The sequence below is a fragment of the Martes martes genome (genome assembly GCF_963455335.1).
Source record: "Martes martes genome assembly, chromosome: 2".
NCBI lineage: Eukaryota > Metazoa > Chordata > Mammalia > Carnivora > Mustelidae > Martes > Martes martes.
This window is the reverse complement of record NC_137889.1, coordinates 82,190,050-82,215,704: the sequence shown is the minus strand read 5'-3', so window position 1 is coordinate 82,215,704 and position 25,655 is coordinate 82,190,050. Positions and strand designations below refer to the sequence as shown.

The 25,655-nt window shown below is 37.4% G+C and overlaps 1 protein-coding gene across 2 annotated transcripts in view; it reads right to left on the bottom strand.

The window, feature by feature from the left end:
- Positions 1-2,681: 2,681 nt before the first annotated feature.
- Positions 2,682-25,655, bottom strand: part of PDGFC (platelet derived growth factor C) — a 197,607-nt gene continuing 174,633 nt past the window's right edge. For both annotated transcript variants that reach the window (XM_080797080.1, XM_080797081.1), the window contains 3 exons: positions 16,548-16,755; positions 11,400-11,617; positions 2,682-5,262 (listed from right to left, as the gene is read on the bottom strand). In XM_080797080.1, coding sequence (XP_080653206.1) covers positions 5,146-5,262; positions 11,400-11,617; positions 16,548-16,755 — 543 coding nt within the window. In that variant the 3' untranslated portion in view covers positions 2,682-5,145. The remainder of the gene's footprint in view (positions 5,263-11,399; positions 11,618-16,547; positions 16,756-25,655) is intronic.

Here is a 25,655-nt window from a genome sequence, read left to right as displayed (position 1 = left end):
TATAGGTAATCTTTTATTTTTATTGTGTCCTTTGAAGCACAAAAGTTTTAATTTTGATGATGTTCACTTCATTTTTTCTTTTATGCCTTGTCCTTTTGGTGTCATATCTGAGAAATGACTGCCTAATCTAAAGCCATCAAGATATTTTCTGTATATCTGAGTTTCATAGTTTTGTCTCTGACATTTAGATCTTTGATTCATTGAGCTAACTTTTCGTATATGGTGTGAGGTAAAGTCCAAATTCATTATTTTACATGTGGATCTCCAGTTGTCCTGGCACATTTGTTGAAAATACTCTTTCACCATTGCATTCTCTTGACATCCTTGTCAAAATCAATTAACCACAAATGTGAAGGTTTGTTTCTCGATTTTCAATTCTATCCCATTGCTCCGTAAATCTAAACTTACTACATTTGCCACAGCATTCCTATAGCTTTGCAGTAAATTTTGAAATCAGGAAGCATGAGTCCTCCAACTATGTGGTTGTTTTTTAAGATTTTTTTCACTATTTTGAGTGCCTTGCACTTCCAAGTGAATTTTAGGATCAGATTTCCAATTTCTGTAAGAAAGGTGGTTGGGATTGCATATGTAAATTTTAAAAAATGATAATTATTAATCTTAAAATAAACTTCCTGCCAAAGTACTAGATCTCTTCCTTAAACTAACCTAGATGTATAGTGAGTAAGACTCACTGTAAGGGACTTGGCAGTTATGAAAGAAATTGGATTTGGGGTAGGTGGCTGTGCCAATTGCTTTCTGAGGTAAAGTACAAAAGCATGTAATTAACATTTTGACAGAGAGGAGAGGGAGTTATTGAAATAGGTAAGTGCAGGAACAGTGCTTCAAAAAGAGAACACAGCCTGTGCTAGCAAATGCAGAGATATTGGCGTTAACAGGAAACTGTGAGTATTCACTAGAATTGTACATGGGGTTTGATGATGCAAAATGAGTCAAAGGAGGTAAATGAGGTAGACTATGAATCATCAATTGCTGATGTCTGTATTTCACATCCTAAAGACTTTTAAATTCTGACTCACAAAAATTAATCATACTATAGGATGTCTCCAAAATATGAATAATACATAAATGAATTATTAAATGTCCTTAACTTGAGTAGATGTGATAACTGAGATACGGTTGGTAGAAAACTCGTTAACTGGAAAACCAAACACGTAGTTTCAAGGAAAATCATTATGTCACTTCAAGAGATAAAGGATGTTCTTGTCTGTGCACTGTAATCATGGGGGCAGGTGCCCCAATAAAACCAGTAGAGTGGATTGATTACAGTAAAATATACCCAACTCCTATGTACTAATTCTTTCATCTGTAAGCGATATTTAGAATCTTGAGGGTCTTGATGTCATATTCACTGCTATATCTAAAAAAAAAAAAATCATTTGTTCGTTAGATCAGGAGTCTGAGAAACCAAGAGGAGGGCAGGTAATTATAGTCAATAGGATAATATGTATAATTGCAATATTCCTGGAGCATAGGGAAAATGGCTTAATTCTAGTGGGAGTCAAGGAAAAAAAGCTTTGCTGAGGAGTGGCGTTTGAGCTGAGATTTGAGAAGAAGCTAATGAGATAGGCCAAGTACAGAAACAATGAGAAAGCACAGTGTGAGCCAGCACTGAGATGCAGGCAAGTATTGATACTGTCATGAAACTGTTAGGTGTATTCATTCACTGGAGCTGTATGTTAGGCTTGATGGTGCAAAATGAGCAGAAACAATGAGATTATAATAAACTCTGAGTGCCATGCAAAGAATTACAATTTAATCTCACAGAGTTCAATTGTAAATTTCCACCCCAGTGATATAATCAGATTTGTTGGAAAGTGCCCCTCACTCCCCCTGCCCGTTCGTGGTGTGAAGGGTGGATCAGAAGGGAGTGAGACCAGGGGCCAGAAAACTGGGGAAAGGAGAGTGGGCAGCAGAATGGCACTGAGCCATGCAGCTCTATCTAGATCAGGGCAGACACAGCAGAAATGGAAACAGAGATGTGGAGACACAAACAAAGCAGATTTTTGGAAAGGTAAAGCCAATGGGACTTGATTGATTACATAATGAAGCATGAAGGAAAAATAAGATGTAAAGCAAGAGATTGATTATATTTTCAGGTTTTTTACTTCTTATGAATGTAAAGGATAGTGATTATTTATAACTAAATGCATTTATAATATATAGTTAAAATCGATTAAAATGTCAGAATCTTCTTGGAAATAAGGATATTTCATTATATTGAATACATGATGTTAGGTACAACTTGTATTTTTTGCCTTTCCTTAGACCAAATCACAAGCTTAAGCAAATGCCCTGGAGAGAGGGAGGCACTGAGTATAACAAAATCAAGCCAGGGTATTTTCCCAGTGTAAATTCTCATTACTTTGCCATTTGCACCTTTCCAAAGTGCATACCCCTACTGCTCGATGAGAAAGGGAATGAGACATAGAAAATGAAAACTGTAGACATGAAAGCCTGCCTTGTGCCAATTAAGGTTTGGTCTTTATTTCAAAAACCACGGGGTGGCAAAACAGTCCATCACAAGGGACAAAGGGCACAAATCAAAGATATTACATAGAACACAGTGGTGGTCAGTATGGATAATATTTTTGGGGGATTCTGAAAAACTATGGTCACCTGTGCCATTAAAACCTGGGCTGACTTTTTTTTTTTTTTTTTTAAGTCAAATATACAACAAAGTCTATGTGTGAATAAGCATAAAGCAGTGAGCCCTCACGCTCCTCCTGCTCACTGGCGCCAGCATGTGGGGCTACCTTCACAGAGCAATTTGTTTTGGCTTTTAACATTTTAAGTAAGCAAAAAATAAATACTCAAAAAGAAGAGGGAAAGGGGTTCCATTCAATGGCTGGAGGCACCGCATCACGCAGTTACACGGGTCATTTACGGCCAGATTTAGTAGAGTCTCTGCTATGCTAATGCAAGTTGAAAACCACCAAGAGGGAGACACATTGCAATGGGTTTTCAGCGGAACTCAGTGAAGCTACGTCCAGTATGCCTCTCCAGGGCTGGGACAGAACCATGAAAAGGTAAGTCAGTTAGACGGCATGTGTATACGTATTTATTTGTTCCCCAGGTGGCTGGGCGCAGGGTAGGACAGGTGGGTGGAAAAGTGCCCAGAAAGGGGACTGCCCAGACCTAGAGGAGGAGTCTGAAGACAGCAGGGCCCTGGGTCCCAGTCTTCCGGGCCAGGCAGAAAGGCACAGGTTAACACACAAGCCTTGAATGGAAATCCGCCTGAAGGTGAGCAGCCACACCCTTAAGCGGGCTATGGAAGGTACGTTTAGTCTGTGTGCCCGATCAATTCATGCTCATCCCACTTAATATCGACCACTGAAAATGAAGATGGGGGAAGTTACAAGATTTTTTTTCGGTTTCATACTGCCGTATAATTGATCGCTAAGCATTTCATAAAATCACATGAAACTTGCAAGTCAGGTGCAATTTAATTTACCAGATACCAGTGAGAAAAAGAAAACCGCTCCAAAACACCGGAGACAAGAGACAGGGAAACCTGGGCGCTTTTCTACCTGTCTTTTGAACTGACACAGACCCTTGCATGATGGAAATCACGGTTAACACGAAACTTGATCTCTTTCACGGTCTTGGAGCTCAAGAGACAAATCTCTTGCGCACACATACACACACGCTCTGTTTCTCCTCAAAATAGCCACGTTTTTTTTTTTTTATTTGGTGATTCAATACATTTTTAATTCAAATAGTCACTGCATAACCTAGGCACAATATTAAGCATTGTACAAGCGAAGTATTTTACTGATTTTCATTTCAATTGCCAGAGAGTACAATAAGTGAATAATGGGTTAAAGGATATACTTCTGTACATAAAAATATCCATGTATTTATACAAGGGTATGGAACAGAGTTTAAAGATAATAAGACCAGACCATCACAATAAATAGGATGTGTTCCTACAGGACAGCAGGGTATGCTTTATCAGTGAGCTGTCCAGTCTCTTTTCAAGGTGCTTTTTTTCTTCTGAGCTAGGCTCACACTTCCCAAAGAAAGGGCTAGGATTTACTCATGACTGGATCTGAATGCCTATGTTCGTATGTTGCTTTTTATTTGCATTTCCAATAACAGGGGTAGAAGATATGATCATTTATTTTCAAAAAGTCTTTGTGACTTATCGAATTCTATTGATTTGCCACTTCAGTATTTTAAAATGCAGATTAATCTAAGCTCTAGCACCATATGAGATTGAAATACATGTATTTTTGTCAGAGCAACAATATTTTATATCATCTTTGCTCCTCTGGCTATAACAATTCTGTTTAGAAAAATTTACCACGCTAAAAATAGTTGATCTAGGTTGTCATAAAAAAGAATATTAAATACCTTTGGTAAAAATAGATATATTTAACAAGATTAGAAAAGCAAACAGTTATAATGTCAAAAGGAGAATATAAAAATGTACACAATAAAACAAATAAACCGACTTATAGATAAAGTGAAGATAAGGCCACTCTTCTTTTCAGGTTTGTCTCTTCCAAACCATGAATGTAGTTCTCTTCTTCTAAATGGTAGCAATTTTAGTAAGAAATATGGAAAATCCAGTCTTTCCTATCAGCATGACACAAGTTTGATTCATAGCAAGAGTTCTTTTTTAAGAACCAAGTTTGTAGAACATAGAACACTCTGGTTTATATATGTGGATCTAAGGAAACAATTCCAGGTTTCTGCAACTTGAGGCCCAGAACATGGAGCTTGAGAGTTAAGCAAGGCAACAGAATCAGCCGATCCCCTGTGCACAGTTCTTTCCTGTACTGACATTAGCCTAAGCCGTGGGGAGACAGTTGATACACACAACACAGCTAGCTGGGTAAGGACATGGCAACTTTGTAACTAGCTAGTGATGGACAACATTTCATTTTGTTTCTGCCACCAAAGACCTTTTCTCCTGTCTTTCGGGCCGCCTCTCAACAGAGCTGTTGCACAACTTCCAACTCCGTTTGGTGTCTCCTCTTTCAGAACACTCCGTAAATCCTGAAGATGAAAGGTCCCTGAAGCAAACAACTGAGATTATGGATGGGAGATAATGCACAAGTTCTAGAACAGATGAGCCACGGAGCCGCACTGCTCTGGGAGAGGCTGCACCGGCGGACGCGGTTATCCTCCTGTGTGCCCTCTGCACACACAGTCACACTCCTCGTGGTGCTCCAGGGCCACGTCTGTGAGAGATTTATGCAATCCCCGCACACCGCTCTTTGGTCTCAACTGAAGGACCTGAAAGGGAACAACGTAGAAGCCATCTATAACATCAGCCAACGTCTGTGACCTCTGATTTCATGGGCAAGTAACATTTCAGGAAAGCATCTTGGGGCCCAACGAAGACTTGGACAAAATTTTGACTTTTTCCTAGTGAAGGCATCCTGAGCACACTCTCCCACCCCTCATAGAGATCCTAAATGATCAGCATGCTTTCACAAAAGAAAGGACCTTTTAATACCAGCCACTCGGAAGGACGCTGCCTCCGCACAGAGAACAGTCCTCAGGTTGAAAGTCTCACTGTGTGCTCTTGTTTACTCTCCTGACAATACTGCAGAGAATGTCACCTTGATTAAGTATTCGGAAACCACGACTGCCCAGTCTTTTTTCTGCTTGTTGGTTTCTTTCACTCATTCCTTTTTTCACACATGTAACAAATATTTATATTCCAAGTGATACAAATACTACCATACCACGGAAGGAAACACGATCAGCTACAGCTGAGTTTGCTCCATTATGCCGCTCATTAATTTTCTTGGCTACACTTCAAGTCCTCTAAAAACTTGATGCGACGGATTAGATGTACTTCATAGACATCAGCCTCTGTCCCAGCTAACTTTGGGCAGCTGGATCCTACTGCCTAGTGTAGGGAAGGCTGAGATTTAATAACAATGATGCCTCTATTAAATGAAGTTAATGTGCAGTCTGGCTTTTTAATAAAAACATAAAGTAGACTCCGATACTAAAGATATTTCTTTTTAACACTGTGGCAGGAGGACACAGCTAGGGATTCTATAAAAGGTTATCTGAAGTATTTGCTAAGAACTACCTATTTGATATGTGTTTGTGCTTCTTAGAATAGAAACAATAACATTTCGGGAATTGTGCTTGTTCAGATTATGAACAAAGACCAGAGCACATAATAGTACGAGGTGGTCTAATTTCTCTGCTCTCTGGGCAGGACAAAGATAACTTCATAGAGCACCATCTAAAGGATACCCTTCTCGGAAATATTTGTTAATCCACAAGTCAAGTCTTATGACGGTTCCATTTGAAGATTTAAGAGAGAAAAGTAGAGAATGTATACCGCATTTAGAGTATGTGGTCATACCAAAGGTTAATCAGCTAACATTTTTTGAATGCTTACTGGGTGCCAGGCACTGTAATAATGTTTTTACATACTTTAACTCACAAGAATGAAGTAATTTAGAATTATTACTCCTATTTTACCCATGAGTGAACAGAAGCTTTAGAGAGAATAGGGACATAACCAATATTTGCACTTGGGCCAAAGATGAATTATTAAAGTTACAGTGATAGATAATAACTTTATAAAGACTCAGACTATATTATTAGCCATATATTCTACTTCTTTAGTAACTTTCTTCCTAGAGAGCTAAACTGCAAAGTCTTGGAATAACCGTGAGAAACAGGAAACTTTTAAAGCAGATTTTCTATTACACTCACAATTCTAGAACAAAAATTACTAAGACTGTATTATCTTAGCATGAAACGATGAATCCTATCTTAGGTGTCAGTACCTGACTTACTGTTTTGAACAACTTGAGGTGGCATCAAAACTAACTAGTCTTTAGATACTGGTGCTATCCCTTATCAAACTTCTGTTAGAAATTGTTTCTGGAATGAGGCTGAGTGCAGATAAACTGCAATATTGGCCTAGCCAACATCTTTAATTCCTATCCCCGCTTGTATACATTTTCCTAGTTAGTAGGGGAGAAAATGACTATAAAAGGTAAGGGTTAGAGAAGCTACCATATACAGTCCTAACAGACAGCCATGCCAGGCTACGATTCTACAATCGTCCTCTCCTCTAGAAATGCTTAAGTCAAGATGCAATCACCCAATAAAAGCACCCCCACCCCAGTCTTCATCCACTGATCTTTGTGGAATTTACAAATAGCAGAAGAATCTCATAATGTTCTAGTGATACTAAATCTTAGATAAGACATTCTAATACATGGGAGGGGGCTTAATTAGGGCTTTCCTTCTTAATTTCTTTCCAAAATTTTGTTTTGATTTGGGAAGAGAAAGACAGACTTGGAAAATGACCAACAGGTCCCAGATCATGTGAAAGTAGACAGTTTTCAGGACATAGTTTATGATTCCATAAAAGAAAGAAGCCAGAAGCACATTTCACACAAGTTTGAAAGAGAGGTTCAAACTAAAATTACAAACCCATGAAAAAAATAATCCAGGGAAAAACTAAAATCAGGGATGGAAGAGATTATCAGATCAGGTATAGAAAGAACCATCAAGAAATAAATCAACATGTACCACTGCCTACACTGCACAAAGTGCCATTAAATTGGGGATGTGACAGAACTTTGGGAGATGGGCCTCACTACTAGGGAAAGGTCACTGAGTTATATACTTTTTACCCAAAACAGATGCATGCAAGAAGAGTAAGACCATACGGGGAATGAAGATGAATGAGAGAACAGCTAACATGTATTAACAGCTTGAAATGTACCAGACCTGGTTCTAAGTGTTTTGTCAGCTCTCTGAACCGTCACAATAGGATATGAGGGTTAGGTGTTCACTTTAAACACAAAGGTATGGGAGGCACAGGAGATAAAGTCATTTGCCCAAGGTTAAACAGCTGGATGTCTGGCTTTGGAGTCTGTTTTCTTAAGCACTAAACTGTAATGTGATCTTTGCTTCTTAGTTCTCAATTTGGTAAAAAATAAAAAATAATAATTATGAAGTAGCAACAATTGTCTCATTGAGAGATCTCTCAAGTTCTACACAGGCACCAAAGACGGACTGGCAGGAAAGTAGGAAATGTTTCAAGGAAGAGGTAACACCTAAGTTCATTTATATGTAAAGTCTTGCTTTCTGAAATATCCTATTTGGGAGACAAAAAATTCATTAAGGAAATCGGGGTGGGGGAAATGGTTTCCAATAAACAGTGTCTAGTAATCAATACAAAAGCAATAAGAATCTTGTTAACAGTAAGATTATGCTATAATATCAAAACATGTAATAAGAATATCATCCTATATATTATAAACCTTTTAATTTTCTAGACTTATTTTTGGTACAGTGGTCGAACCCACTGAAAATGGTAAAGGAACCAAAACAATAACTGTAATATTTGTAGTAACACGAGGAATCTAATTCAGCTTAATAGTTAGGGAAGCTGGTATAATAGAGATAGATGAAGTAGAGAAAAATTAGAACGTCTAAACTCTTGTCTTTGCTTCTGTGTTCTCCCTGAGGTAGAATAATCTTTAAACTGAAAACTGGAACAACAGTCATCAAAAAGAACTATGGCCCAAAATAGGCTTCACTTTAAATGAGTTTAGTCTTTAGATCCACATTAATGGTACTCAGTGACTTAATGATTTTAGAATTATTTGAAATTATGTTTAAAAATAATTTCATTAATTTTTAAGAGTTTATTTATTTATTTGACAGAGAGAGAGAGAGCAAGAGAAGGCCCGCCAGAAAGCACAAGTTGGGGGACAGGAGAGGCAGAAGGAGAAGCAGATTCCCCACTGAGGAGCAGGGACACTGACAAGGGACTTGATCTCTGAAATTACGACCTGAGCCTAATGCAGACACTTAACCACCTGAGCTACTCCGGTGCCCCAAAATAATTTCACTTATTTAGAAGTAGTAATACTAAACTCAGAACTTACCTCCACAACATCAGACTGAGAAAAATCTAGGCTTCAGAAATGATCAATTACACCAAACAGATAAAAGCCCTTTTTTTCCATAAGGTAATTTGTTAATAAAAACCCATCACAGAAAAATTAATGATTCCTACAAAGCATTATAAAAAATTAAGACATGATTGTTACCGGAGATAGTTGGGAAAAATGTGGAGTATTGTATTTCCCCACACACATGCATTAGAGATATTTGTGGGAAACTTGTCTTAGGTGGTCACACAATTAGATAACCATCCATACTTGTCTGTGTGTACGTACAGATAATGCATACATAACCGTCCCACCCAAAGACTAAAGAATAAGGAATGATGTCATTCTGGAAGAGGGCCAGTGAGTTTCACAAGCACTGCCCACAGTCTTTCCTTACACAAGAGTTTTATCTGAGCTGCTAAACAGATGCCGCACACTCTGTGGCAACTTTCTTAACAACCCTGAAACCAATGTTATTTGAAATGAAATCTGTAAGCAGAGGACAGATGATGATCCACTCGACTTGAGGACTGAGTGAGCTGACCAAAAACATGATGTAGGCTCAGCATCTGATAAGCTGGTTTAAAAAAGCTACTCTGACTAGTCTGGGTTTTATAGCTCCAGGATAGTGACTATAAATCAAGAGTTGTTGGCTACCTCCGGGTCCCGGGATACACTGTATTTAATGGGGATATGTTTCAGAAAGTCCACAATTAGATGATTTTAGGTGAGGAAAGTTCACTCTCGTTTAATTTCTGTTCTCATCACAGCCTTTCTAGTCACCAATCAGTTCTAACGCCTGCCTCGATTTTAAGGCATTTTATTGAGTCTGTTTGGAACTGCCATATTAGGGGTTTTTCCTTGACTCTCAGATTCCCGGTTCATAGAGTAGCAGCAAGGCGGGTTTCTGAGCGCAGCCTGGCTGGAGCAACCTGAGCTACCAAGCTCATGATCATCGCCTTCCTGAAAGGGGAGCAGAGACCGTTCCCAGCACAGGATCTTTAGAAGCACGGAATGCAGAAATGAAAGTAGGACATGAGTACTGGTGGTAAACAGTCTTATTTGTTTGTTTTGTTTTTTTTTTAAATCACAGACTGCCAGTTTGGGATGTGACTTTCCAAAAATGGCAGTTGACTGATTGTCAGGGAATAACACAGCTGGGAAAAACCTGAGAGGTTATCGGATCTTACATTTATTTGAACAGAGGTTAAGTATCCTGCTGAAGGTTACGAGTTAATGGCAGATCTAGGATGGAAACAGGGTTCCTTGCCAATTGGGATCCAGTGCTTCTGTCCCTCTTTATCAGCTGCCAGGGCAATACTGGTGAAAAGCGGGGGGTGAGGGGGTTCCAGCTCTGCTATGTAAAGTGCACTTTAGGACCCCAGGCAGCTTTAGTTTAGCTAACAGATAAGGGTTTTATTGATGTCCTTATGCACATGAAAAATTATTTTATTAAGCAGATATTTATGTTGTATTACGCTTTGGGTTAGTGGAAAAAAATACAAAGTAATGAGATAAAGTTATACCGAAATGAAGTCAGAAGGGCCGATTTCGGTGTGGTATAATGTAAACGTTTTGTGCAAATTAAGGTTACCTCTATAATCCCAGTGTCTTGGGATCGAGACCCACATCGGGCTCCCTGCTCAGCGGGGAGTCTGCTTCCCCCCCCCCCCACCGCCTGCTGTTCTGCCTACTTGTGCTCTTTCTCTCTGTCAAATAAATAAAATATTTAAAACAAACAAACAAAAGATTAAGGTTGCTTCATCAAGAATGTTTTGCTTCCTGATGTATGACGTTACACAATGTTGCTGGAGAAAGGGTGGGCATAACTAGGGATATTCTAGCACTAACAAAAATTTGGAGTAAGTTCTAAGGTTCCCAAGGCTCTGAAAAACAATCATTACTAACATTAAGTATTTATATTTTCCTTAATTCCACAGAACAGAGATGAAAGGAATCCATAAAAGGCTTAACATGCTATTTGGGGCAACACGAATAATAGGAAGATTGGTATAACTATGAATATGTCTTCTTGGGATTTACGTTCCTGTATTGCCCCTGGTGGAAAAATAAGTATCAAAGATCTCCTTTCTCCAACAGAGACAAATCTGTCTTTTAAAATATTTTCCCTTCATATTTTGAAATGTGTAAAGCTAAAAATTTCACCCATTTTTCCCCCCTGCAGAACACATTTACTTTTTTTGTATGACAGATGAAAACGTCACTGACCATCCATGCCATACATTCAGAGGACAAGCTAGCTAAATCCTCAATGCCCGGGTTTTTGAGTTCAAGGTCCAGATTTAAAAAAAAAAAAAAAAAGAAAACATGAACTATTTTGCCAACTTTATTTGTTCTTTTTCCATGAAGGTATGTCTCTCTTCTAAACAAAAATTCATTTCAGATACACGGCTTTGTCATCTTTTTTTTTTTTTTTTTTTTTTTTTTAAGGTGCAAAGGAACCCAAGAAGAAAAGGGTATACCTACCTCGTGATATTTTTTCGTGACTTTGCTTGGGACACATTGACACTCCTTGCAATTGTGGGGACAGCAGGCACAGTTCCCACCACAGCGTTTAACCAGGAGACAACCTGGCCAGAAAATGCTGTCGGTTCTCTTTAGCTCTTCCCTTATGGACACTGAGAAGTTACGCGGTGTGCAGCTGTAGAGTCGTACCTCTTCCTTTAGAAGGTTCAGGTCCACCACTACATGGCATAAAAGAAAGCAAAGAAAAATAACATGGTTATGCCCTGAGCCTGAATCTGCTTCATCAAGAGCTTTCCACAGAGAAATCTGTTTCACCGACACTATGCCCAACAAGGCCCCTTCTTACTTTGATGAGGTTTTGGGGCTCCGCCGCTCGCAACTTGGACTTTTCATTTTATAGTCAACAAAGGTTCATTATGTCATACTGTCCATTAAAGAGGTGCCATTGTGCAGTGTTAAGAACAGAGCCAACAGAACAGTTGAGCGCTATAAATAGGAAACTTTACACAGAAAAAGAGCGCTACACCTTTTAACCCTCATAAAAAAGTAAACAAGGAGAGCATTGGAAGGGAAGAGTAGAATGTAAAATGATGAATGCTTGGATTAAAAAACAAATGCAATTTTTAAAAGGATTAGAAGCTCAGGCAATTAATGAAGAACAACTTACAGAAACTTACTGCCAGGACTTTATATAATTTTCCTGGCAATGAGACTCAGAAAATGCAAAAAGGGCATGAAGGAAATGAATTTTTGAGGACAGCTGAGTAGACCACGAGTGAAAAAAATGATACACTTTAAAAGGGCTGAGGTTGCTGAAGACCCTGCTTCCGGTGCCCTGAGTAATTCATAACATTTGAAATTCAGTTTAACTAGGCGCCTTCAGATTTCTATTCTTCTCCTGCTAAAGGATGGAAAAGATGTCTACTTTATAATGATTGTCTCTATTCTTTTAGCAAGTTGGTTAACTATGTAGTGTTTTATTCTTGAAAAGTATACCTACTTGTGAAGACCAAACAAAAATATTCTTTCATCAGACTGTTGTAGTGAATTCTTAATCATTGTTTTTAACTACAAAATGATACTTGCCTCAGTTAATTTATATCAAAATAGCATTTCATTTTTAATACGAACTTATATAAAACATGAATAGTACTTAATTACCATATCCTGTAATTATAATTTCTGCTTTATAACTTTGCCCTTTTTTCCCTAGAAATACTCAAATAACAGCAATTCCAATAAAACTGAAGAGTTTTGGATAACATACAATTCATCAAAACTTTTTCTTCAAAAAAGAAGATTTATTTATTTATTTATTTTTAAGGATTTTGTTTATTTATTTGACAGACAGAGAGAGATCAAAAGTAGGCAGAGAGGTGGGGGGGGGGGGAGCAGGAAGCAGGCTCCCCGCTGAGCAGGGAGCCTGATGTGGAGCTCAATCCCAGGACCCTGAGATCACGACCCAAGCCAAAGGCAGAGGCTTAACCCACTGAGCCACCCAGGCGCCACCCCAAAAGGAAGATTTTATTAAAATTTGAAATATTACCTAATAGAATAAATCTGGTTAAATACCTTTTCACTAATATTGGAAACATTATAAATAAGGATTGAAAAAAAAGAAGCATTTTCTAGCTAAGGATGGCTTCAAGTAATAATAAGCACTATGTACTGCAGTTTTTAAAATTAAGTGTTAATATTTGAAAATAATTTTAAAATGAGAACGTGATTAAGAATCAAATGCTTGTTTTCTTATTGCTTGTTTTACAATTCAATATTTACTTATACGTGTGATCAAGTTTTTCTAAAATGTCAAAGAAAGCCACTGTATTTTCAAGAAACGAATGGTAAATCATACATATGCAATTGTAAATTATAAGCACAAGTCAACTATAGGGTTGACTAAAACCTTGGTCAAGTGTAGGGAAACGCTAAAGAAATGCTCATTCCATGGGTTCATTTCAACAACTTATTTAGCTAAAAAATTGTTTCCCAACTCAACAGAAAATCACTGTTTTGAGTATTTAAAGATTTCCCTTTCATCTCAAAAATGATCCTGTGAAAGGAAAGCTTTTAAATATTTAAGAGGAAATGAGTTCATTCTTTTGTGTGCCATAAAAGACCAACTTATCTCTAAAAAAGTAATGAGATAATTGAGTTAAATGATGTCACATATTTCACCTGATTTCATTTGGCTGAACTAATAGTATATGTACATACTGCTCTTTCATTGTTAAAGCTATTTGTGAGTTTATCTGAATCTTTTCTCTAGAAGTTACTATCTGGGCAAGAAGGGTTTAGAAAGTCAAAAACATACATACAATACAAAAGCCAGTTGCCAAAATTTTCAATGCTTATTTAAGATTTATACCTCTTTAGAATGTGAATGAAGCTCTCCGCTTTCAAAGGATATTCATCTACCTCAGTTTTAAACACACTATTTCACGAACTAGAAAATGAGACTGTATATGTTCACTTTAAAATGTTTACTTAACCACAATAAAAGGTTAGATAGATTTCCCCAGTGAACTGAGTTATGATACCTGCTACAATGTGAAAATTTAAACACACTTGCAACTTAGCTTCCACTCATTTATCATGTTTGACACAACAGTCAAAAGCCCTTTTTAAGTACTGTGTAAGCCTGACTTAGAAAATAAGGTCTTTTCTTTTTCTGCAGTAGCAAGGTATGAATGAAAACCCTAAGTCAGAGGAAGAAAATGAAAGAAACAAAACAAAACAAAATAAAAACACTGAAAAACCCAAACGCAGTGCACACTGCAATTAGGGATTTTCAGTTTGGGATATCTTATTTGAAATATAAGCTTCCTACTCCTAAGGCTTCAAGCTCATCTAAGCCTCATTAAAATAAGTCATGTGACTATAATTTGATGTCACAAATTCTCCAAAAATTGTACAGAACTTCTGCATAAGAAAAATGAAAAAAAAAAAAAGATCAAAAAAGAGAAAGAAAGATCATGTCCAACACATATTTTTTTCATAACATAATTATAGTCTTATGGTGGTTTCCCTGTGTAAAATATCTGAAAAATAAAAATCAGTGTTTGGGTTTTTTATTTCTTTTCCATAACTACTTCCTAAGACAACACATGTATTAGTTTGCCTCTCTAAAGAATGAAGATTTTGAGTAAGGCACCCATTAAAGTCATTTTCCTAATGCAGATTTTCTTGTTCAGATTCACCAATATTGCAAGCTCTACTAAAAAAGCTAATGCGGACTGAAAAAAAAAATGGGTACATTTTCCTTCGTTAGTTGCTTACTCTTTTAAGATATTCAGCTCAAGGATATTCTATTACTGTAATGCAATCTGAGGGTGGTCTCTGTAAGATGAATGTTGTAACACTGTGATATGTTTATTCTGTGGAAAATCAATTTCGATGTCTAATTAGGAGCTTTTAAACGTTTTACTCCTTGTTCCTTTGTAGAAAGACTCTCGGGAGGGGAGTTGGTTTTGTCTATAGAGATGTTATCCCACACCTGCATTTTAGTTTATGTAGAGTTCCAAAAATATACACTGCTTTTCTCACACTTACTGTATGCTTAAAAAGTTAATAGTTTTGGCAAACTGCAAAGGGCTTCAATTTGGAAAGTGCTAAATGAATATTTGAAAGATCTGGTTTGGTGCTGGATGCTTTTAAATATATGCTAGCCTCTGGCCATATCCTCACTGAGCACCAGGTGGAGAGGTGCGGGGCCTAAAGGCATGGCTGGGAGGGAGATTTTTAGACTTGAATCCTGAGATCAGCTGTCAAAAACAAGATCTGAGCTTAGAACCTGGTTTACTCCCTTTGCCTCTTCCAGATCAACGATTATCTACTTCAAATCTAACAAAGGCTCCATTCACAAGGGTTTCAGCTAGCCTTGCAGATCTTCGTTTTCCTGTTCCTAAGTGGGAGGGAAGGGAAGTGTTCGTAAGTTATTCATCAAGTTATTCATCAAGATCAAATCTTATAAATATGTAACAGCTTTCAGCATCTGGACAGGATTCGGCTGCCCATGTACTTGAACACCAATTTCAAATATTGCTGAAAGGAAACCACGTCTGTTGGCATAGCAAAATACCGTGGTTGGGCAAGTCTGGACATGACCTGCTGAGATTAAAGCTCTTGATCCAGAAGGGCTGCAACTCTAGCAGGAAAGGGCAGGAATCGGGTTTCTTTCTGACAGGATTTAGGAGAACAAGTCTGGTGCAATCTGCCCTTGTGAATTGCTCAACCTAACTAAACATTGTTCCTTCCATATAAATTCTCCAGACTGTCATTCCATTCTCTAGAGTGACCCTGGGTAGACTGCAATGTTTCTGAGAGCCTGAAATGGTTTTTTTGAGGGCATTATAATTAGCCAGTTATTTCTATTACTGTTTCATTTGTGTCTGATATGGATACTTTCGAAACTTAATGTTACAAGAAAAATTAGCTAACCTTAGGGAAGACTCGGTTAACGTTATTTCCAATCTCTTGATCATATGGAATTAAGTTTAATTATCAACACTTTTACTCTTGGAGGGAGATCATTTCAGAGGCAAATTTATAGAGAGAACAATTATCATGGTATGGGTACCCTTCGGTCATTCTTTTCTTGCTCTGGATCCTGTCTTGGAAACTCCTAGTTCTATATTATGATGAGCCACTGTTATTTTCCATATTTATAGAAGTCTGTAGGCTTAAGAGATGGAAATTGATATAACCTTGACCATCAGGGACATGGTAGGTGACGATTTTTATTTCTCTCCCTTTTCTAAGGCCCAAATCTGGTTAGCAGCTAAGGTAATCTCTCTTGAATCTCTAAATCAATATACCCCAAATATTAAATGTGAATAAGCAATGATTCTCATGAAACATAACGGGAGACTTCATCAAAATGGTATTTTTGAATAAAGAGATGGCAAGAATTTTCAGCAAAAGTATTCCTTTTAATCTTCTAAACCCCCTGAATCTTAATTGCTTCTTTCTGTATGCATCCTTATTTAGTGTGTAAATATGCCCAGATGTTACAACAATGGGCTATTTACACATATCATGGAAGAATTTTAAACTCTACTCCTTAGAAGCTGTGGTAGAAGGATCTGAAACACTAAAGTTGCTGAGAAAATTAAACAGGGTTGGTTCTAATCTGAAGAGAAAACTTACCTCTGGATTTTCTTCCAAAAACAAACGCCTTGCCAAGAAGTTGCCAGGTTGGCCTATATAGATCTTCCAAGTCCAACTGCCACCTGTCTGGTTCAAGATACCGAATGAGATCTTCCAAGGTACTGAAGGCAGTGACAGCGTTATTAAGCAGATCCAATGGCAAAGCTGAAGGCGGTAACACGGAAGGGCTCACAGCTTCTGTGAATTGCTGAAAGTAAAATGAATCTTATGTTAACTGTTTTAAAAATGACAATGTACGGGGCACCTGGGTGGCTCAGTGGGTTAAAGCCTCTGCCTTCGGCTCAGGTCATGATCCTGGGGTCCTGGGATCAAGCCCTGCATTGGGCTCTCTGCTCAGCAGGGAGCCTGCTTCCCTCTCTCTCTCTCTGCCTGCCTCTCTGCCTACTTGGGATCTCTGTCTGTCAAATAAATAAATAAAATCTCTAAAAAAAAATGACAATGTATTTCTTCTGGACTTAGGCATGAAGTAAGGTAAACTGAGGCTGAAAATGCAAAGAAAGTGAAACTGTATTCAACCCAAATCAGAACTAATTTCTTTGCAAGTTCATGTAGATGAATTCCAATAGATCTTTGTGCAGTCAGTGAGAAAGACATTAACCTTCATTATCACAAACCATGGCGGATGTGGATATCTGATGCTTAAATAAAAAGGAAAATGTCTCTATGGTTCCATTAGGGACTTACAGTGGAAATTATAACACCATTTACCTAATTTTTCTTTTGTTTTTCACTTTTTATTTTCCTCCATCTGGAAAATCACCAGGTAGTTATGCAGATGAGTGTCAGACAAATTAAAAAAAATTTTTTTTTGACAAATTAAAAATTTAACATAAAATAATTAACCCATGAAGAATTTAGAACAAAACATAGGCAATAAGCCTTTCACGTTGGAGAAGAAGTTGTTAGTCAAGACAGAGAACACCCAAACCATAAAAAATAACTTTGATACATTTGCCCATACTTTTTTTAATAAATAAAAGGATTAAAAGACAGACACTGGGAGAATGCCCTGAGGAATGACATGACTGTCACAGGAGGAGTGTCCAGCATATACAAAAACACCCAACAACTCAATAGAGAACGGGCAAATTCCAGACAAGAGGCTTGAATGGCCAGTCGACATATAAAAGCATGCTAAAATCCATTAGTTATCAGAGAAATGCAAAACAAAGTGAGGTCTTATTTCACATACAAAAAAGGAGATATTACTATCTCACATATGTGATATTGGCAAGGATTTAAAAGAAAAGGACTGCCAAGGATGTGGGTAAATTGGAATTTCTCTATTCCGCCTGCAGAAGTGAGCATAAATTGGTACAACCACTTCAGTTGATTTAATGGATGTACACAGGATATATAGATAAAAGATTTATATGATCCCTGTCTCTGCAATTCACTTTTGAGGTTTACATACTTTTATTTGTGCACATGGAAATATGTGCAATGATACTCATTACAGTGTTGTTTGAAATAGAGAGAAATTCAAAATAATCTAAATGCCAAGGTACAGAGCAAGAAATTAAAATACATAATTTTAAATGGTTAGTCACAAATGGGCAATAATTTCAATGAAAGTTCAATGGCAAACCTGCCCCAGAGCCACCAACTTTCAACAAACAGACTAAAGGTAGGGAGTGGTAGATCAGAGCTGAAATCAAAATAGGTGGAACAAATACATGAACAGATGCTCAACTTATTTTTTTTATTACTTATTACTTTTATTTATTATTACTAACTTTGCAGAGGAGGGGAGAGGAAGAGCGTGGAATAGGAAATTTATGTCAACTCATGTTCATTACGGTAGTATTTACAATAACAAAAAGTTGATAACAAATCTAAACTTACAATATTGGAATAGTTACTTGCACTGTACTCAAACTGAAATGACGTACAGTCATGAAAAATGAGGTCCTTTAAGAATTCTTATCAACAAAAGAAATGCCTACAATGTAGAAAGTGACAAAAACATCCCCAAGCTATATAAGTATGCCCCAATTCAATATACATAAATATATAACATACATGTCCTATTTTTAACATTTTTATAATAAATAGAGAGATCCAACAAAAGTTATAGCATTTGTTATAATAATTTAAATAACTATCATGTAAGCTCTTCCTTTCATCCTGATTACTTGGATCCTGGGCCAGATACTGGAAACAATGTACTATTTATAGCAGCAGCTAACTCTGTTGATCTGCTTTTAGTCTTTCCTTATTCCTTTTATTCTCTGCTGCATAACACTGGGTTAATCTACCTAAAATAAGTTATTACTGATCATGTGATGAATCTGGACAAATGCCTAGAGTGATTTCTCATCTGGAGGATAAAATCCAAATTCCTTACCCTGCACTCAGGATCCTCACAATCTGACCTCTGCTCAACTTTCCCATCTAATCCTCTACTCATCAAAGACATGCACATTTTGTTCCAATCAATCCAGTCTCTTCACTAACTACTGCACATGTCATACTCATCGCAGACCTTGTTCCTCTACCCATGTCAAATACGGCTCCCCTTCCCCCATATGCAAAACCCTCTCTTCTGTGATCCAGACAGTAAATCTTTGCCATTTATAACGGTCTTTCTCGAAACATGATTCATCCATGAAAATTTCATTAATAACAGGGCCATTGTTGGCCATATATCTCAATTGTGTCAATTTGAAAAAGATCTCCTTTTTGGGCTATCCTGTGGGCACATGGTTTGAAAAGCAGAAGCTGCTCTGTCAATTAGAAAGTGGGCCAAAAAAAAAAAAAAAATGGATCACTGTTCTGTGGGGCAGGCATAACCCCTGCTGGGCCTCATAGCTTTAGGGGTGCAGAGTCCTCTCTGCCCACAGGAAGGGAAGCATTTTTATACAACATAATGAGCAGAAATCAATGTGGAAGTCTTGGGTCGAAGCTGATTTCATTCTTAGTGTAAAGATCTAATATCAAGAGTCTGGCTAAAATATTACTAGCACTAAGATGTTTTTAATTATTCTATCCAACTTTTTAGAGTAGAAACCAAATGTAATACATTTCTATTTACTCCCAGTATTTTTTTAATTGTCCAAGAAATACAAAATTGCTTTGATAGAGAGTACTATTACAGTTGATAACTATATTATGGATATAAATAAACAATTATCTAATAAAAGCTTTCACTGTTAATTCAACCAATTTGATAATATTGATTAAATTTATAATGTGAAAAGGTTAATGCAAATGTTTTGCAAATTTTTGAAAGATAGGCCAAAATGTATGTTTATATAAAGTGAAAATGAAGCGTCGGTAAAACTCAAAGAATAACTGAGTTATTACTCATGACTATGACGACATAAAACAAATCAAATGTGTCATGATCTGCACACCAAGAGTAAACGTAGAAAGCTAAAACAAAAATATATTCTTCATTAAAATGTCAGAGTGCAGATGTATATTTTAGGTATGATATTAAATTGTTATTTAAGCTATTTTCAATTAGACTATAATCCAAGTAGGGGTTGGCTTATTTTGTTTCCACATTTCTTTGAAAGTCTCTGCATAGAGCATTACTTTTGAAGCAATGAAAAGTTCCAAGTGAAACCAACATTGCTGAGCTAAAAGTTCGAAGTATTTATACAAAAGAAAGCGAAACAAAATAAGCCTGTAAGAGAGAACAAACAAAATACGCACACCTTGGATTCAATGAAATATTAGAATATCAAACTCCTGAAAGGACAAAGATTGGAAGAACACAATTTAGCATACATTAACGCACGCATATATTGGTCGACATCATAAACTTACAAGTTTCTAAATATTTAAATTGAAATAAGATGTTTTTAAAAAAGGTAACAACACACACATACACACATGCACACACACAGCAGTCCCCACCCCAAAACTGGAGGGGATAATCAGCTTGCTTCCCCTGGATTCTAAGAATCAATCTAAGAGAAAGCAGTGCTTTCATTGAAGAGCTTTCTCATGACTCTTAACCACGCCCACTGGTTCAAGGAACCACCAAGCTGTTAATGTTTGTAGTTCTGCTTTTCTAAAACCTCTAAAGGGATTCTCAGAGAAAAGGGGGAGCAATGGAAAAAAGAAGTCAGAGGGGGAAAAAATGCCCTCTGATATTTTTAAGTTTTAATTTTTCCTCTAATCAAAAACTACTTTTAGTCGAAGTCATAGCTCTTTCTCTGAAATTGAGTGTCTAAAGAATTCCAACATTATCTTTTGTATGTAAAAATACTTACGCTGGGGCTAAATGCCTTGGGTTGAATTGGATCTGCACATTCTCCACTTCCTCTCTCTTCTATTCACCATGAAAAGAGATACTTATTACTAAGTTCTGGGTTGCCCTAAGGCTATTTGGTGGATGATGATGGTCAGTAATGGAAGGCACAGTTTCCTGGTGTTTTGTCACGGAAACTAAATCAACACCCTTAGTGGGCCAGGAAAAAAAACTTTTCTGCCATTATGTGCAGGGTAGCAGTGACAACCTGATGGCTGTCTAGTTCCAGCCTAGATGTTCAGGTATGTCATTTGGAGGGACAGATGAGTGAAAGGGCAAGAGGAGATCTGAAATCTCTGTGCAGTGAAGTGACCTGTCAGATAATGCATTTTTAAAATACCAAGGTCATGTACTAAGAAGTGTCCTAGACATAAATGAGGTCTTCTAAATTTCTTGGTGAAAATCATTCTGAATGACAGTATGACATGGGAGAAGAGCCCTCATCAAGGGTGAGTGTCTAGATTCTAATCCTGGAGCTGCTCAGATTTAGGGAAGAGCATTGGGGCAGATATGATAACCCCTCTGAGCCTCAGTTTCCTCCTTTGTAAAGCAACAGCTGCTAAACTCGGTTACCTTTAAGTTTCTTTCCAGGTTTCAAATTTAAGAATTCTATATAATTGTCAGATATGAGAGGGTTCATTTTCTCCACATCCTTGCCAACACTCATCCCCTGTCCTCTTGACAGCCATTCTAACAAGTGTGATATCTCATCATGGTTTTGATTTCTGTTTCCCTGATGATGAGTTATGTTGGGCATCTTTTCATGTATTGTTAGTCATTTGGATGTCTGCTTTGAAAAAAACCATGTCTATTGAGATCCTCTGCCCATTTTTTACAAATCAGTTTGTTTGTTTGGTTTTGGTTATTGAACTGTATGAGTTCTTGATGTATTTTGGATATGAACCCTTTATCTGATATATGGTTTGCAAATGTTCTGTTCCATTACACAGGTTGCCTTTTCATTTGGTTGACTGGTTCTTTGATGTGCAGAAGCTTTTAGTTTTAATATGGCCCCACTGGAAGATTTTTGCTTTTGTCACTTGTGCTTTTGGTATTATTTCCAAAAAATCCTTAGACACTGTTGTGGGAATGTAAATTTGCTCAGCCATTATGGAAAACAAAATGGAGGTTCTGTACAAAATTAAAAAGAGAACTACCATATCATCTGCAATCCCATTTCTGGATTTATATACAAAGGAATGAAAACAGGATATAAAAAATATTTATCTTATGTTTACTGCAGAATTATTCACAATAGCCAAGATACAGAAACAATCATCTATCACTGGATGAACGGGTAATGAAGATGTGGTGTATATCTACAATGGAATATTATTCAGCCATGAGAAAGAAGAAAATTATGACATTTGTGACAACATGGATGGAACTTGAGGGCATTGTACTATGTGAAATAAGTCAGAGAGAGAAAGACAAGTACCGTATGATTTTATTTCCAGAATCTCAAAAAGCTGAACTTGTAGAAACAGAATAGAATGGCAATTAGCACGGGCGGAGGGGGAGGGGTGTGGTTTGGGAGAGTGGTTTGGGAGAGTTGGGGAGATGTTCGTGAAAGGATACAAACTTGCAGGTAAAAATTAATAAGTGTTGGAGAATACATAACATTGTGATTATGGTCAACAATACTGTACAATATACTTCAAAGATGTTAAGCGACCTTAAATGTTCTCACTACAAAAACAGAATCATCATGTGATGTGATAGAGGTGTTAGCTAATGGTATGGTGGTAATCATACTGCAGTATATAAATGTATGAAATTGACACAGTGTACAACCTACATTCACACAATGTTATATGCCAATTATATCTTGATTTAAAAAAAGAAGAGGAAAAAATTAAAAAAAAAAAAGAGTCCAATACTGCTTCAGCAAAATTTTGGAAAGCTGCAAAAACAAAACATACTCCTTAGTAAATATGTGGAACTCTATTTTTTAAAAAATTTTTCCTTGTTGTTTTAGATTATCAGTAAATTTTGGGAGATACTGCCCTATTCTACAGCTAACATAATTTAACATTTTTTTTCCTATCCTGAGAGTGCATACAAGTTTACCCTGCTTTTTAAGAATCCAAATGTCCCTATAAAGGCATATGTATCTAGCTTATGAATGGAAGCTGTGTGGCTCTAAAACTCAGAAGGAAACAGGTTCACATCACGTTTAGAGAATTGATATCAGCATGTTTTCAAATACATACAGATACGTGCCGTGTTGTGAGCTGAATTGTCCCCTGAAGTCGTAACCTTCAGTACCTCAGAACAAGACTGAGCTCAGAGGCAGGGCCTTTAAAAAGGTAATTCAGTTAAAATGAGATCATTTGGGGGCGCCTGGGTGGCTCAGTGGATTAAGCCTCTGCCTTCGGCTCAGGTCATGATCTCAGGGTCCTGGGATCGAGCCCCGCATCTGGCTCTCTGCTCAGCAGGGAGCCTGCTTCCCCCCTCCTCCTACTTGTGGTTTCTCTCTCTGTGTCAAATAAATAAATAAAACCTAAAAAAAAAAAAAAATGAGATCATTTGGGAGGAGCCTAATCCAGTATGGCCGGTCCTTAGAAGAAGAGGAAATTGCTTATAAACACACACAGAAGAAAGACCACAGGGGAAGATGGCTAGCTATATGCAAAGAGAAAGACCTCAGAGGAAACGAACCCCGTTGATACCTTGATCTGGAACTTCTAGCTTCAAGAACAGGGAAAAAATAAGTTCGTTGTGTAAGCCACCATTCTGTGGTATTTTGTAAGAGCAGTCCTGGTGAAGGAGAGCATGGTATCATCATCGCCTTCTCACCATCTATCGGAGCTGCCAACGAAGATGAATTTTATACTATATCCACTAAATCATTTCACGTTTATTCAAAAGCTTATGAGGTGGGCACTGGAAACAAAACAGACCAAAATGCTTGCCCTGGTGAAGTTTAACCTTCATAAGCCAAGTATTCCCTATTCTAGGAGAGCTTTACCCCTCCTTATTCTAAGAGTGATTTTTCCCTTGACAAAGCAAAGCCACACAGAGAATTTGCTCCTGTGAATCACATAAGTAACTCAATTGTATCACACAAATCCTGGTGAGCGTGGACCATGAAAAGTGAATTTAATGTGAAGGAGTAACTGAAAAATAAATATATTTCTACTTGGTTGTTGAAAAATAAGTGGTAGTCCCTGTGTTCAGACCAAGTGATGGCCATCTGAGAATCAGCGTTACCAACTCAACACAGCAAGTTTGGCTGCAAGAATGAGTTCCCTCTTGACTTCTCCAGTGTTAACCTTAGAAAAAAATCAACATTTTGGTATCTTTGTATTTTACTATGACCACTTTAAATATTGTATGCATTTATTTATCATCTTTTCCTTTTTTAGAAAAAGAAAAGCTGACTTCCTGTTTGGAATAGTACCATCTGAGTTGCTTATAATTTCACAACAAATAGTTACGTATCTCTAAAAAACCAGAGCTTGTCTTTTTATTGGGATTTTTGTGGCAAGTGCAATTTTAAAAATACAACATTTACTATGAATCTTCCCTGGACGGATACACACATACAAATGTTTACTCTGAGTAGCGTAGCAACCACTGCAAAACTTTTAGGGCCTACAAAGATTTCTGTTGCAGCTTTCTTAGTCAACTGCATACAGTACCTTTCAAACTGATAAGGAGACTTTCACTTCATTCATACCTAACAGAAGGGTTAGGAAAGCTGATTAGGTTTTATGACTGTTGCAGTCATGAAAAACAAATAACAAAATAATAATCCAGGTGTTGAAAGAGAAGAAAAAAAACCTGGCTCAGTCTTGTTACATCACTTCCTCAGGGTGTTCAATCTCATTTATAGAATGTCAAGCTGATACAATGTATATAGATCTGACTTTTAAAGAGCTTAGGAAGCAGACAGGGCATGCAGACAAAAAATGCCTACCAGGAACCACTAAGGGCAGGTTCTCTAAAGACACAAGAATGCCCTGGAACAATTCATTTAAACATGCTTCTTTGTCCTTCCCCTAGTTGTTATCTGAATTCATCCAAAAAGCTATCTTCATTATGTTTTTAAATTATTTTTAAGCCAGTAAAGAAAAGCAAATGCTTGCATTCCTCCTCGAGAACAGATGTTTTAATACTCTGTGGGTAACGCAGATTATATATTTAAGTGAGAAATCCTAGGGAAGGTGGCCGATTGTATGTCATATCAAGTCTTAATACTGAGAGGTTCTTACTGAAAGACCACGGTAATTGAATAAAACTTGACATATCTATACAAGCAGTGGTAGCGATGGGCCAGTATGAAAAGCGAGAAATGTTTATCATCCAGAACTTAAAAGCAGTGATTTCAAGGCTCAAACCTGAAACTGACCTGCAAATGCCAAGGGCTTCCTGGTTGCAGGCAAACCCTGAGCAGAAGATGGCTTGGACATGGAAAAAGAGAGGACTAGCTTTTGCCAAAAGTATTGCCTTAAAGAAAGTAATGTTTATGTTCATAAGCACGGCTTCTTACTAAGTAAGTGGATGAAATAATTGCTATTGGCCTGATTCCTATCAGCACGAAACTTGAGAATTACCACCATCTGACTAAATTGACAAATTATGACACTGTTACCCTCAAATCCTTACCGAACGCGTTTGTGGTCTGCAGGCACCCCAATTAAAGAATTTCACCCTGATGTTAATGTCTTAGATGGGACGGTCTCCCAGGAGCCAATCCTTTACCAAGGGGCAGGCTGATTGCCTGCTGGTGAGTCAGAGTCAACATGCAGTTCTCCACTTCCTTAGGTAAAACTGTGGATTAGAAGTAATAATCTATATTGAAAACTAGAATCCCATGGGGC